General features: G+C 45.6%; 3 protein-coding genes across 11 annotated transcripts in view; 1 reads left to right on the forward strand and 2 right to left on the reverse strand.

Annotated features, from left to right (window-relative positions):
* The window catches only part of MBD6 (methyl-CpG binding domain protein 6), a 9,247-nt gene extending 7,461 nt beyond the window's left edge, over window positions 1-1,786 (reverse strand). For 3 of the 6 annotated variants that reach the window (XR_002125630.1, XR_002125629.1, XR_002125627.1), the window contains exon 1: window positions 1,756-1,786. The gene's annotated coding sequence lies outside the window, so the exon portion shown is untranslated. The remainder of the gene's footprint in view (window positions 1-1,755) is intronic. The other 3 variants (XR_002125628.1, XM_019657615.1, XM_019657616.1) reach the window with 2 other exon arrangements.
* DDIT3 (DNA damage inducible transcript 3) lies at window positions 209-6,147 on the forward strand. Of its 2 annotated transcripts, XM_019657626.1 has the most exons (5): window positions 209-686; window positions 1,918-2,083; window positions 4,383-4,430; window positions 5,318-5,475; window positions 5,562-6,147. In XM_019657626.1, the coding sequence occupies exons 4-5, from the start codon at window positions 5,338-5,340 to the stop codon at window positions 5,925-5,927; spliced, it is 504 nt and encodes a 167-aa protein (XP_019513171.1). In that variant the 5' UTR covers window positions 209-686; window positions 1,918-2,083; window positions 4,383-4,430; window positions 5,318-5,337; the 3' UTR covers window positions 5,928-6,147. The 2 variants fall into 2 exon arrangements, with proteins under 2 accessions (XP_019513171.1, XP_019513172.1); XM_019657627.1 differs by lacking the exons at window positions 209-686; window positions 1,918-2,083; window positions 4,383-4,430 and adding an exon at window positions 4,437-4,597.
* The window catches only part of MARS1 (methionyl-tRNA synthetase 1), a 19,137-nt gene continuing 10,598 nt past the window's right edge, over window positions 6,083-14,621 (reverse strand). For 2 of the 3 annotated variants that reach the window (XM_019657617.1, XM_019657619.1), the window contains 11 exons: window positions 11,909-12,079; window positions 9,792-9,887; window positions 9,543-9,660; window positions 8,944-9,157; window positions 7,959-8,090; window positions 7,748-7,852; window positions 7,470-7,656; window positions 6,745-6,816; window positions 6,584-6,607; window positions 6,404-6,496; window positions 6,087-6,304 (listed from right to left, as the gene is read on the reverse strand). In XM_019657617.1, coding sequence (XP_019513162.1) covers window positions 6,158-6,304; window positions 6,404-6,496; window positions 6,584-6,607; window positions 6,745-6,816; window positions 7,470-7,656; window positions 7,748-7,852; window positions 7,959-8,090; window positions 8,944-9,157; window positions 9,543-9,660; window positions 9,792-9,887; window positions 11,909-12,079 — 1,359 coding nt within the window. In that variant the 3' untranslated portion in view covers window positions 6,087-6,157. Of the gene's footprint in view, window positions 6,305-6,403; window positions 6,497-6,583; window positions 6,608-6,744; window positions 6,817-7,469; window positions 7,657-7,747; window positions 7,853-7,958; window positions 8,091-8,943; window positions 9,158-9,542; window positions 9,661-9,791; window positions 9,888-11,908; window positions 12,080-14,621 lie in introns of all 3 variants that reach the window. The other variant, XM_019657618.1, reaches the window with a different exon arrangement.

The following is a 14,621-nucleotide window of genomic DNA, read 5'->3' on the forward strand; positions in this document are numbered from 1 at the left end:
GCCGCCGTCGCCGCCGCCACCGCCGCAGCCGCCGCCGCCGCCGCCGCTGCCCGGACGGGAGAGGGGCGGGGCCGGGCCCCCGCCCAGCGGACAACGACGAGCCAACAGGAGGGGCCGCAGTGCGCATGCGGGAGCGCGCCTACCCCTCCCCCACAACCCCCCATTAATCCCCAAGAGAACAAACACCCCACGCGGCCCCCCCGCCCTCCGCGGAAGGATCTGAACCTCTTCCCAGGCCATTGGTGGCCAATCCCAGCTTTCCCCGGGGAGGGGCCCTTTCCAAAGCCACAATCTGTTGGGGAAGCCTGGAATGTCAGGTCCGGGAGGGGCCAGCCCCCAAAGATGAAAGTCGCGACTTGTCCTGCCCCGCCCCAAAGGCTTCTCGAGTAGTGTGCTGGGACTTGACCCGCCTCCCCAGGTCAACATGTCACAACACGACCTCGGCCTGTCAAGTCACATGACCTCTGCCTGTCACTGACAACTTGGTCATGTCTTTGAGCCAGGAGAGAGCATCTCGTCCAACCCACCCCCATCCCCATTTACAGAAGAGGAAATGGAGGTCTGGAACAACCGAACAGGCCTGACCAAGGACCTGTCACTGTCACACCACCATCTGTACCTTCCAGCCAGCCACATCGGCTTTCTGACAGTTTCTACTTAGACAAACTCTGGCTGTCCCCATGAGGGTATGGCATGATGTGTAACAGGCCACCACATGGCCTCTGTTTTCTACATAATGGCACAAGAAAAATACTTAGCATTTTGCATGGTATTTTTCACTTTTGCCCAAGCTGCTTTCAAGTTCATAGTTCTCATTTTACCTTCTCAACTCATTTTTTATTTACAAACAAGAACGGTGAGGCACAGAGAGATTAGGTGGCTAGTCTAGGATCCCTGAGCTAGTGAGGGGCAGCTGAAGCTAGAATCTGGGCTCCTGACAACCTAGTCCAAGGCAGTCGTGCGCTCAAGTGCATGCAATGTCCCAGGCAACAAGGCTCTACTGTAGTCCAAACACCTAGGAGGCAGGAGGCCTGTGGCCAGCTCCTCACAGCAGGGACTCAACAGAACTCGCTGTCTGGTATAGTAAAAAGGGCGTGTCTTGGTCTTCGGTGAAGGGCACAAGAGCACCATGAGAGAGTGGGGAAACAGAATCTGGTCCACCAGGCAAAGAACATGAATTCTGGCATGCTGAGGGCTCATTCGAAACTTCGCCAGGGTAAAACTTAAGGGTGCTCTTCTGTAAGGAGCTGAAATGACTACCAAGGGGATTCAAGCACCTCGGCCCCTTTTTGGGGAGGGCTAAAAGATCAGACCCCTTTAAGAAGACTCTAGAAGATGTAGACAATCCTGGCGTTTGGAAGCAAACTTTCAGAGGAGGGAGGTTTAAAAGGCCTTCTGCCCATTAGCTGGGAGGGGTAAAGGAAAATGGAAGTCCCTTATGGAGGAGGTAAAACCAGGGCTAATACCAGGTGGGCACACCAAGAACTCTTGAGGAAGCTACAGTGAGGTTTCACTCGGCAGTGCAGGGGCGGCCACGGTTGGGCTGATAGCCGTTGGGGCCGTTGGGTGAGGGGAACTGGAGCCCCGCCCTCTCTTCTCACCCCTACACACCCCCCCGCACCTCCCACCACCCTCTTAGTCCCCTGCGCGTGCGCGCGCAGACACCGGTTGCCAAACATTGCATCATCCCCGCCCCCATCTCCTCCCCTCCCCCTTCCAGCTCTCCCCCTCCGCGCGCGCGCATGACTCACTCACCTCCTCCGCGAAGCCTCGTGACCCAAAGCCACTTCCGGGTCCAACAAGACTTCGACCCCCAAGAGGGCGGGAGCAAAAGGGGCGGTGCCGCGAGGGCTCCTGAGTGGCGGATGTAAGGGATGAGGAGGGGCTAACACCGGCGTGCCGCTTTCTGATTGGCAGGCTGCTGAATCCGCCCCCTAGAGGAGGGCAAGGCCATGGTAAAAAAGATCACTGCTCCTTGATAGCCAGGTCAAAGGCTTGAGTCTGAGGCACAAGGCATATCATGTTGAAGATGAGCGGGTGGCAGCGAGAGAGCCAAAATCAAAACCGGAACCTGAGGCGAGAGGTGAGTACTGATCCCCCATCTACCTTTTACCCTTGCATTCTCGCGAACACCAGTTGTCCCCTCAAACTTGGGGCATCCGCTCTTTAGGATGTGGCCCCACCTCCTCCGTAATGAAGTTAGTGACGGTCCGAGGAAGGGATGGGGAGAATCCTTTATTCGCGAGAAGTGCTTACAGATCCCTCCTCCTTCAGACGACAGCGTCACCATACTCCTGTTCAGAGCACGGGCTGTGTTCTGTGTTCTTGGGGGAAGGGGCCTGGCTGCCCTTGGGAGATTTATTCTGTTCTCTGTGGTTTTTGATCCCAGGCCTCCGCGTTACGCCTGTTCGGTGGGAGGCGAGGTAGCAGGACACACCCCCACGCTGAGAAGCCTGGTCGACTGTAGCTTAGGCCGCTGCCTCCGCTTTACCACCAGCGGCCCCACCCCCAATCCTGTATCAGAGGCAGCGTCTCTGGGCTGGCATGGCCACGTCGGTAGCTGGGGCTCCTGAACCTCCACAGGACAGCCATTCTGCACCTTAGTGTAGAGGACAGTACCTTCAGGAGACTTACACAGCCTTTGGGAGGAGGGGTGCCGATCGATGATCAGGGAGCAGAGATGGGTTTTTTCCTTTCCCCCGGAGGACCCTGAGCCTCCTGCACAAGAGAGCATCCCGGATCTCTTAAGTGTGGAAAGTCATTTGGGGTCTCTCCAGTGTATTGTCCTTCCCCTGGGATTGGTCCCTGCCTCTTTCCCGTCCTGTCTCCAACTAATCTCTGTGTAACCATTGCATCAGGCCAGCCCCCTGTTTGGCTCTACAGCCCTCTGGCCTGCGGCTCCACTGCTGATGAAAGGCACATCCCAGGCACTGGAAGGCAAGGAGGGTCCCCCAGGGAGGACAGCCCTGAAGAGAAACAGTCAGGGTGATATTGCATCTCCAGTCCCCAGGGATAGGCAGCTGCTGCTCTACCTCTGGGCTTCATCCTCCCTTCCCTGTAAGAGACACCGGGGAGAATTTCTCCATTCATTCCTAACAGATACTTAACAAGCACCTACTATGTGCAGTTTGGGGCCCAGGATACATCCATGAACAGGGGGGGGGGAGAATCCGCTCTCATAGATCTTACAGTTCAATGGGAAGAGGCATACAGTAAACAAATAGATGAGTGTCATAGAGAAAATTAAAGTATGGAAAAGTAGAGAATGCTCAGGGCGGGGATTACAGTTTTACATTGAGTGGTCAGGGATTCCCTCACTGAGATGATAAAGAACTGGAAGAGGTGAGGCAGTAAGCCATTCAGGTATGTGGAAGGAAGAGCTTTCCAGGATAAGGAATAGAAAGAGCAGAGGTCCTAAGGTGGGAGCATGCATCATATCTTTAGGGAACAGAAGGCCAGTTGGCTGAGCTAGAGTGAGCAAGAGGGAGAGTGGTCAATGAGAAATCCAGGACAGGGAAGGAGCAGACTGTTAGGGCCTTCCTAGCCATTTTAAAGACTAGCCTTTACTATGTGTGAAATTGGGAGTCACTGGGGGTGATTTGAACAGAGAATGACATGACCTGACTTAAATTTTAAAAGGCCCACTCTGGCTGCTGTGTTGTAAATAGACTCGGGGAGAGGGTGGCAAGAGCAGAAACTAGGAGACTTGCAGTCAAGAAGCTTCTGCAGTCATCCAAGACATAGTAACGATCTAGATTGTTAACAATGGAATTGGTGAGAAGTATTTAGAGTTTGGGTTTCTGAAAAATGAGTTCAGTAATTTTGCTGGCGATTTGTATTGGATTTTGGGGGGTGTCAGAGGAGAGGAAACAATGATGATACCAAGGTTTTTTATTTAAACAACTAGAATTGCCATTTACCAAGACTGAAGAAGACCTTATAAGGGGAAGATTAGCAGGACATATTAAGTCTGAGATGTTTATTAGACATCTGAAAGGAGATGGCAAGTAAACAGATAACAGTTGGAGGTCCAGACTAGGAATATACATTTGGAGGATGTCAGTGTGGGCATAGAATTAGGAAAATGCCACTTCATTTGTTCCCTTCCCTGTAGTCCAGTCCTTACCCTGGACTGCCTTGAATTTAGAGAAAGCTGAGTTGGCCAGGACTTTCTTATTATGTAATCAGGACTACAAATGTCAGTAACTAAAAATAAAGGAAACTGGGCTCTCCTCTGTCCTTGGGAATGGCTACAGGGACTGTTAACTATCCATGCTCTACAAGACAGGAAGGACGGACCAACAGGAGGCAGGAGATAAAAGTAAAAAAACCTGCCTCTCTCCCTTACAAAAAAGGCTAACATTTATCTTTGATCCCCACAGTGTTCCAGAAGGAAGTGTATCTTCATACATCACCACACCTGAAAGCAGGTAAACTCTTTACCAAAACCAACTCCTAAGAGATGCTGTTTAAGCTCCCTTTATTGGGACTCTAAGAAGTTATGAAAACGCCTAAAGAAGATGGGAGCGGAGGGTTTGAATCTGAGCAGGCTTTTGCTGTCAGGCCATGTCCATCCACCTGGCCTGCCACTAAAAAGGTGACCAAATCACTATTCTTAGAGCATGTCTTAATTGAAAGCTGGCTCTGAGTAAGCAATCAGCCCCAACAAAGATAATTGGTTTGTCTTACCACACATACCTCAATCCACATCAAGGTTAGACTGACCCACAGGAATTCTCATACAGAAGGTGCACAAATGGTCTGGTAATTGCCCCTGGAAACTACCAGTGGAGTTCCCCAGGGTGGCTAACTTCTACAAGGATGCCATAAGAATGTATATCCAGGCACTTGCTTCTTCAAGTGCTGGGCAAAAGCAAGGAGGGAATATTAGTATAAACCAGGGGTTGGTAAATTTTAAAGGGCCATATAGTAAATATTTTAGATGTTGAGGTCAAAGTTTCTATCATAACTATTAATCTCCACAGTTGTAGCATAAAAGCAGCCATAAAAAATATATAAATTCATGGATATGGCTGTGTTCCAATAAAACTTGACAGTAATACCTTGGTTTGCGAGCATAATTTATTCCAGAAACAAACTACTCTTATTGCAAGACATTGTTTACCAAGTTAAAATGTATTAGAAATGTTTGCTCGTCTCATGAACATTCGCAAACCAAGTTACTCGCAATCCAGGGTTTTACTGTATATGCAAAAACAGGCAACAAGCCAGTTTGCCAACCTGTGGTATAGACAAACTGCTCTGTGGTGCTTGTTCCACCCCCACCACCCACTATCCTGAGTATGTCCTTTTCCAGAGCCTGATCCAGCTGCAGGGATGGCAGCTGAGTCTTTGCCTTTCTCCTTCGGGACACTGTCCAGCTGGGAGCTGGAAGCTTGGTATGAGGACCTACAGGAAGTGCTGTCCTCAGATGAAAACGGGGGTACCTATGTTTCACCCCCTGGAAATGAGGAGGTGAGTCTGCAATGCCTAGAGCTAGGTGGGGATGTTGATCTTCCCTCTTCAACTAACAGTGCCTACCTTTCCTCATTCCCTTGAAGGAAGAATCAAAAACCTTCACCACTCTTGACCCCGCCTCTCTGGCTTGGCTGACTGAGGGGCCAGGACCAGCAGAGGTCACAAGCACCTCCCAGAGCCCTCTGTCTCCAGATTCCAGTCAGAGCTCCCTGGCTCAGGAGGAAGAGGAAGACCAAGGAACACCCAGAAAACGGAAACGGAGTGGCCAGTCCCCAGCCCGGGCTGGAAAGCAACGCATGAAGGAGAAAGAACAAGAGAATGAAAAGAAAGTGGCACAACTAGCTGAAGAGAATGAGCGGCTCAAGCAGGAAATTGAGCGTCTAACCAGGGAAGTGGAGGCAACTCGCCGAGCTCTAATTGATCGAATGGTCAATCTGCACCAAGCATGAACACTGGGACCATCACTTCCCCCTCGGGCCACTACCAACCTTTCCCAGAAGTGGCTACTGACCAACTTCTCACTGGTGCCAATGATGTGACCCTCAACGCCGTATCTATAGTAGCGGGAAAGCTTGGGATAGACAACAGGAAAAGAGTCTCAGCGTGTATATAGAGATTGTACATTTATTTATTACTGTCCATATCCATTAAAGTGACTCTGTGAGCCAAGTTCTCACTTTCACTTTTTCTTCTTGCCTTTAGGGGTTTCAAGGGGTTTCCCCTCAGCTAGCGCCAACTGTTTCTTCAGATCCAAGAGTTTAGCCACCTCTGCAGCAACCTGGTTCTTGTCTGCTTTTTGTGCTTTCAGTTCTCGGACAATGTTGCCCTAAGAGGGAGGGGGTAGGGGAATAACAACAGTGAGATCAGAAAGGACCTATGTAGGATTTAGTTTTTCAGGCTCCCACATAGGACTTAAGCTTTGTACCTGTTTTGTCACTTCATCCATCAGCACTTGTATCTGCTGTGATCCAGCTGCTGTCACAGTCTCTACAACTGCTGGCTTGGGGGATGCTTTTGCCTGGAGAACAACAACAGAGTTATCACCTGTTTCCATAAATATCCCCTGATCTCAAGTTTTATATAACATCTCGGGGAAAGTGATTACCTTCAACTCCAAGGACTCTTCTAGCTAAGACAGGAAAGAAAAACTAAGTGAGGAAGCAGCAGGACCAAAAGATGGAAAGAGTAATGAGTGAGGACTACTTAGGAACACTAAGGATATGACATTGGCTGTTGCTTCGTGACAGCACAGTCTAGCTTTCTTACCTGGCCACCACCAAAGCGCTGCCTCAAACTTTCAATCTGGTCGTTTTCCAATTTTTGGAACAAGGGACTGACCTGTGAAAAAAGAATTCCAGAATCATTCACTCATGAGGTATAAGCTCTACCAGACTATACAGAGGGCCTCTCCAACCCCAATCACTGACATTGAGGCACTCCAAATGCTTTAGGAGAAACGCTGAGTGTAACGCACTGAGCAAATACCTGCTAATTTCAGCACAGAATCTAGAAAAAGCCCTGGCAGTCACTATGAAAGCCCAAAGTATTAATAGGGTCCAAGACAACAATTTCATGATGCTAGGTTGATCAAGTTTAGAGGTTTGTGAACTTTATCATCTTGTGTCAAAGAGGAAATAGCTACCCTGTATTCTCACAGCTCACTGCCTGTTAGCATTATGGAGACCAGGGGACCATGGTGTTTCTTCAAACATCTGTATACCACTTACAGTTTTATGTGCCAGGTACTAGGTTATGGCATGAAGAACAGTGAGGAAATATGGGCTACAGATAATAATGGACTCATGAGCTAGTAACAAGGACTTTGTATCAGAAATAAGCCTACGTGCAGAGTGCGGAGGAGTGGGTAAGGGTTTTGGAGAACAGCTGTGAGAGTCCCAGACCCAAAGGTAAGTTCTTGGACCCTCCCCAAAGGCTGCACAGCAAATGCAGGCATTTTAAGAGACTGGTTCTTCTGACCCTCAAAGACCTACTGTGCCAATCTGGTGTCCTGCTGGTAAGGTGCATAGGAAGTCCGTGGGCAGGATACTGCAGGCTGGAGGTGGGAGCTGCAGCTGGGCCGCAATGGTAGCGCTAACTGTGGGCATGTAAGGCTGGAGCATGATGGACAGCAAGGCAGCTATATTCACTGCCAAGCCTGTCACTGTCCCTGCTCGCTGCCTGGAGAAGAAGAGATATTAGTGAGGACCTCCAGAAGTACACAGCCTACCAGTCACTTTATTCCTGTAGCCAACCCTACCTCCTTACCTACCTGTCAGCCTCACTGCCTTTAATCCGCTTCCAGGGTTCATTCACCTGAATGTATTGGTTGCCATGGCGAGAGATGGTGAGGATACTACGTAAAGCATCCCGGATCCTGGGAAGGGAGTAGGCAGGCCAAGATGTAAGATCCTGAAGGGACCAGTATGGGGCTCTCAATATGCCTGGAGATCACTGAGATGAGATGGGTGTAGATTACTTACCGAACCTTCTCTAGCAGCTGATGATAGTGCTGGAGTTCCAGGGTGACATGGGCCAGCAGGCGCTGATCATCGGAGGTAAGCATCATCTCGGGCACATAACCCCCAAAAAACTTAGACACAAACATGCCAGCTCTTAATGGGAATAGGGAAGGAGGGGAAAGAAAAAAGGAGTTATTGTCCAGTCTCCTTATAGAAACTTGACCTGATTTTCATAATTCTGCATTCTCAGAATGGACACTTCTGGGCTCCCTCAAGCTGGAAGGCAAACTTAAAGTAATTCCTTATCCTCTCTCCTAAGAATATAACTCTGCACATAACAGACATTTCACATATAAGATATCCCTTGTTTAAAGAAACCTGATAAAGTTAAGCAACTATTGGTTTTAATTTTTTTAAACATCAACACTCAGAATGATCAAGTTGAAATAATACGTCATATGTAAATTGCTATCAAATACTCTAATAGGGACTATCAAATGTGGTTAATGAACAAACCTAAAAGGATAGGTACCCATGGAGGATATTTCTTTAGATCACAGAATAGCTGAGATAGGGACCAATACTGAAATAGTCTAAAGTTAACAAAAATTCCAAAGAGCACACAAAAGTCTCCTACACTAAAACAAACCCTTTCTTCAGCCAAACTTTTTTCAATGCTCTGCAACTGAACTTTTTTGCTAGGAGAGAACACATTTTCAATTTTACAAAGAACATTAATAAGAAAACAATTTGCAAAAATTCATTTTGTGACCAACTTTGCTAAATCATATCTCTACAACTAACTTCCCCCAAGCATATATAGCCTACTATGTTCTAGGAGCAGGTCCCAACTGATAGAAATCCACTTTCCACATTATCCTTCCCTCCCTCCCAGCTTCCTGCCCATTCACTAGACCTCTCCACATTCCCATCTCTCCCACTTCATGAAGCAGAGTTAGCTGTATCCCAGCTCATCTGCTGACTCTGACCCCTCACCAAGTCCCACCTGTTGATGAAGTTTCCCAGGTTGTTAAGCAGCTCAGAATTATTCTTTAGCAACAAGTCTGTCCAGGAGAAGGCACTGTCCTGGCCCTCAGGCCGAATGTACAGCAGATAGAAGCGCCAAATGTCAGCAGGGATCCCTGTATCCTGGGCCATGTCACCAAACACTCCCACACCCCGGCTCTTAGAGAATTTCCCATCCTCATAATTTAAGTACTCTAGACAGAGAAAGAGAATGAATGAGAGCCTTCTGCTTAAATCACGTCCTTTCCTCTCTGACCCATTAATTCTTCTTTCTTCTCCTTCGACCTCAACTATGAGTGTCCAGCAACACTTGTCCTTGAATAGCGAGCCTGCACAGAACTTCCTCTCCATTCTGTCCTTTTTTGCCTTTGCTTCTACCTGTTACAAAGTTTTAGCTTTGGACTTTTGCTTTCTTCAGGTTCTTGTTTCCTTCTTCTGGGTTGAATTCTTATGTTCTAATTATTTCCTATTTCATCTCAACTCCTAACTCAAGACCTAGCACCTTTCCAAGATCATCTTCCAAGTACTGCCTCAGCCCTCATTCCCTAGGAATATCCCCAGTCCAGTTTTCCAGGGTACCTGTAGCAATGAGGTGGCTAACCAAGGTGTAGTTGTCCTCAGCTCCTAGGGCTGAACAAGGAAAGACTAAGCCGTGGAAGGGAACATTATCTTTGGCCATGAACTGATAGAGGTTCACCTACAGTTGGAAGACAGAGTTTCTCAGACCTCTTTCAAAGGCCTAAGAAAGATCAGATACCCAACCATGGCTGCCCCTCCCCACACATGCACGTACCCTCCCCCTGGACAGGCTAACCAAGAACTGCTCACTTGCTCTGGGTTCTTCCACCATCTCTCCCATTGGTCTGTGTAGTTGGCTGTGATGGACAGGTAGCCAAAAGTGGCATCAAACCAGACATAGAATACCTGGAGGGTCATGAGGAGAGACACAGTAGGATGAAGGAACATTTGAAAAGCTCATCAACCCAAAATCTCAGACTCAAACAAGACATACAAGGTGTGATAAAAAAATAAGGCGACTATTTAAAAAAAAACAAAAAAACAATTTAACCGCCAGCCGAGTGGCTCAGTTGGTCAAGAGCTTGCCCAAGAGTGCAAGCCCTGTGCAACAAGGTCACCAGTTCGATTCCCACATGAGCCAGTGAGCTGTGCCCGAGCTGAGCTGCTGCTGAGCTACCAACAGGTGGCAGGATGGCTCAGCTGGTGAGAGCACGTGCTCCTAACAACAAGGTTGCCTGTTTGAGATGGTGGGCTATACCCGCCTACAGCTAAGACTAAACTTGGCACCTAGAGCTGAGCTGCCGCCCGGGTGGCAAAGTGGATAGAGCGTGTGCTCTTAAAAAAACAAAATTTAATACAGTAAAAGACACATTGCNTTGGCACCTAGAGCTGAGCTGCCGCCCGGGTGGCAAAGTGGATAGAGCGTGTGCTCTTAAAAAAACAAAATTTAATACAGTAAAAGACACATTGCTATTAATCCCCCCTCAAAATACTCCCCGCCACTTCGAACACACTTATCCTATCATTCTTGCCACTTTCTGAAGCAGTTCTGGAAGTCCTCTTTTGTGAGTGTCTTTAGTTGCACTGTCTTGGCTGCCTTGTCCTGAATCAATTAAAAACGTTTACCTTTCATGGTCATTTTGACTTTGGGAAAGAGCCAGAAGTTGCAAGGTGCTAGATCTAGTAAATAAGGTAGATGAGGACACACTGTAATATTCGTATGTAACAGAAATTGCCGTATTAGAAGCGATGACACGGAGCCTTTCCATTGTGACCACAAAATATGGTGAATGCTACTGCCAACAGCCATCCAACAGAAAGGCAGGGATCGTCAATATCGGAAGCGGCGCATTGAACCTTAGTGACAGTGTTTGACAAGTTTCAACTTGTTTAGTGCAGTCAGTCAAGTATGAGTTACGATTGAGAGGTGTGTTTTAAAGTGTGCCTTAAATCATCCTCCATCATGAGAGTGCTCCATGTCATACATCGTTTCTGGTATAGAAATTTCTGTCAAATAAAAACATTATGGTGTGTCCTCATACACCTTTTTCACCGGATCTAGCATCATGCAACTTCTGGCTCTTCCCCAAAGTCAAAATGACCATAAAAGGTAAACGTTTTGAGTCAATTCAGGACATTGAGGTAGCCACAACGGTGCAACTAAAGATACTCACGAAAGAGGACTTCCAGAACTACTTCAGAAAGTGGGAAGAACAATGGGGTAAGTGTGTTCGAAGCGAGAGGGAGTATTTTGAGGGGGGTTAATGGCAATGTGTCTTTTACTATTGGGTTGTTGGAAAAGTCCTGATGCATTTTTGCAATGAAAAACATAGAAAAAGGGCCGACTGAGTGGTGCGTTGGTTAAGAACTGGCTTGGGACGCCAGAGGGCCCCGGTTCGGATCCCACATATGAGGGCCAGTGACACTGCCCTCTACAGCTAAGATGCTGAACAACAGCTCAACCTGGAGCTGGGCTGCCGTGAGTTGCTGGCGACGGCGTGGGCTGCAGTCCCTGCTGCAGTGGGTTGCCATGGGCTACCGTGTGAGCGTGAGCGGCCATTCAGAAGCCGATGACTGATCTGCCTCGCTAGGGAAGAGCGCAATGATGGTGCCAACTTGGGCCAGTGAAGCAACGTCCTCCACAACTAGACTGAAGAACAAAACGACAGCAACTTGTATGTTCCCCTTCTCCCAATTCCCCAGCGCTGTTCCCATCCCTTAATTCCCCAATAAAAACCTTAAAAAAAAAAAAATAGAAAAAATACGTCATGACTTTTCTGACAACACAATACAATAATTTTTTTAAATTTAAACATTCACTGTATTGTTTGATAACACCTCATAATCAATAGTCTATTCTGCTAGACCAAGGTCTCAACCCCAAGGATGAATAATATGAGATATGAGTAAAGCGTAGGATTTTTTACCTTGTCTTCAAAACCTTTTAAGGGTACAGGGGTTCCCCATTTGAGGTCTCGGGTTATGCAGCGTGGCTTGAGGCCATCCCGCAGCCAAGACCGAATGATGAACCGGGCATTGGGTGTCCAGTCACTGCCAGACAATGTCTTCCCCAACCACTCCTCCAATCGGTCTTCCAGCTGAGACAGCAGAGACAGACAGAAGGCTGATTTAGGATAGTCTCATACATGATTTGCATAAGGATAAATATGTACAACCTTTTTTGGAGTAGTTTGGCAATACATAATTAAAATTAAAAGACTCATGATTTTCTGACATAGTCATTTCACTTCTAGGAAGTTTTTCAACAGAAATATTTACACAAGAGTATACAGATGTGTATATAAAGAAGTAAACTGTTCATCATAGCAAAACATTGAAACTAACTCTCATGATTAATTAGAGTTTAAAGAAATATGGTGCATCAGTACAATGAAATACTTATAAGGCCATTAAAAAGAGTTAAGGTAGACTTATATTGACATATACCGGTATATAGCTCCAAGATTTATTAATAAAGCAAAAGCAAAAAATATATGGTATAATCCTACTACTATGAAAGTAAATATTAACACACAGATTAACATAAGCCCAGAAAAAATTTTGAAGGAAATTATGTATCAGTGCTTTATTCTCAGATGGGATAATGGGGAACATCCACTTTTATATTTCCAGCTGAAATTTTAAAAACAAGCTTGTATCACTTTTGTAAGCAGAAAAACAAAGGCAAATCTTTTTTAAGGGATAGGTTATGTGATTCATCCACATAAATACCATAGTTTCTGAAGTCTGACAATATACTCTACTGGCAATGCTAGAGGAAACAGACACAATCACAGATTGCTGATAGGAATGCACAAATGGAACAATACCTACTGAGGAAAATTTGGTAATAAACTGTACAGCAAGTGATCACTTTTAAGGAATTTACCCTGAAGCTACACTTCCAGCAATACAAAAATACATATATGCATAAGGTTATTCTCTGCAACATCATTTGTAATTGCAAAATACAGTAAGTCCTCACTCAACGTCGGCAATAGGTCCTGCAACTTTAAGTGAAACAATATATAATGAAACTGATTTTACCATAAGATAATTGATACAAACGAGAGTTAAATTCCTACAGCAGCTCATCAATGTTATAATAAAACGACACTGAATAAAATGTTATTTGAGGACCAGCTGTACTGGAAATCACCTAAATGAAGAACATAGAAAACTGATTAAATAATCTATGATACCTATACAGAATGTAGTACTATGCAGCTGTTTTTTTAAAAAAAGTAAGGATGAGCTCTATATACTGATATGGAGTGATTTCCAGAATATAAGTTAGGTGAAAGACAAAGTGCAAAAGAATATGTTCAGTATGCTATATTTTGTATAAGGAGAAATAACATATAAAAAAAAATATATATATATATATATATATATATATACCCATACACATAGACATACATATATCTCTCTGCTAATCTTTATATATAAGCTTATCTTTATAATAGTAAACACACTAAGAATAAATCAGAAAACAAAGTTGATCACCCACAGAAGACGGGAGAACAAGGTGGCATAGGCAAGAAAAGAGAATGATACTTCTCTTACGCCTTTTGGTATGGTGTTAATTTTTAGAAATATATTGATGTTCTACATATTCAAAAAGTTACATTAAAAGCATGAGAGAAAAATACTAAAGGAAAATGAACCAAACTTATTAACTTATTTCAGTCACATAACCACACGAAGGGGTTAAAACTAAACTAAGACTATTTTGAACACATTATTTAATTATATACCCTCAGTTGGAGGGAATGGACAAAACTGCCAACAAACCTTAACTCTATTTAGTGCACTTTTTGGTAGTGGTCTGAGTGAAGCAATTCTGAAATTATTTTTAGGTGTACTGTAGGATTCAGCAAATGAGTAAATGTTGTTGCTATGGAAAAACGGAGCTAAAAATATGAAATGAGGGGAAATGAGGAAGAACCCGTGGGGATGAACTAGAATTTCTGGTGTCAGTGTGAACCTCAAATCATGCCTAGCTCTCTTCGCTGAAAGGGCCTAGAAGCAAAGACACCTCAGTAGCAATAAGCACACCTAAATACGGTCTCTAATATTGTTTCCTACTAAAATGAACTAGGGTTTTGTGGAGAAATGGTTGATTCTAAGGCAGGAACAAGATGAAATCCAGAATATCTTGTTATGCCTGAAAATAAGGAAGTGCTTTAAAAATGGTGAGCGATCTCAAGAAACAATCTTGAAAAGGCTCCCATTGGCCAAGGGACAATTTGAACATGAAAATTTAGGACAGAAATGAATTATAAATCACTGCAAAAAAATAGGAATCCATGAGTCCACCTGGTAATAGATAACTAAAGAAATGACTGAACAGGGCCGACCGAGTGGTGTGTTGGTTAAGAGCTGGCTTGGGGGCCGGCCGAGTGGCGCGATGGTTAAGAACTCGCTTGGGATGCCAGAGGGCCCCGGTTCGGATCCCACAAATGACAGCAACTTGTCTGTTCCCCTTTCCCCAATTCCCCAGCACTGTTCCCATCCCCCCAATTCCCCAATAAAAAATAAAAAAAAATCTTAAAAACAAACAAACAAAAAACCCTCCATTCATTAAAAAAAAAAAAAAAAGAGCTGGCTTGGGACTCCAGAGGGCCCCGATTCAGATCC

Source organism: Hipposideros armiger, unplaced genomic scaffold (assembly GCF_001890085.2).
Source record: "Hipposideros armiger isolate ML-2016 unplaced genomic scaffold, ASM189008v1 scaffold_277, whole genome shotgun sequence".
NCBI classification, from domain to species: domain Eukaryota; kingdom Metazoa; phylum Chordata; class Mammalia; order Chiroptera; family Hipposideridae; genus Hipposideros; species Hipposideros armiger.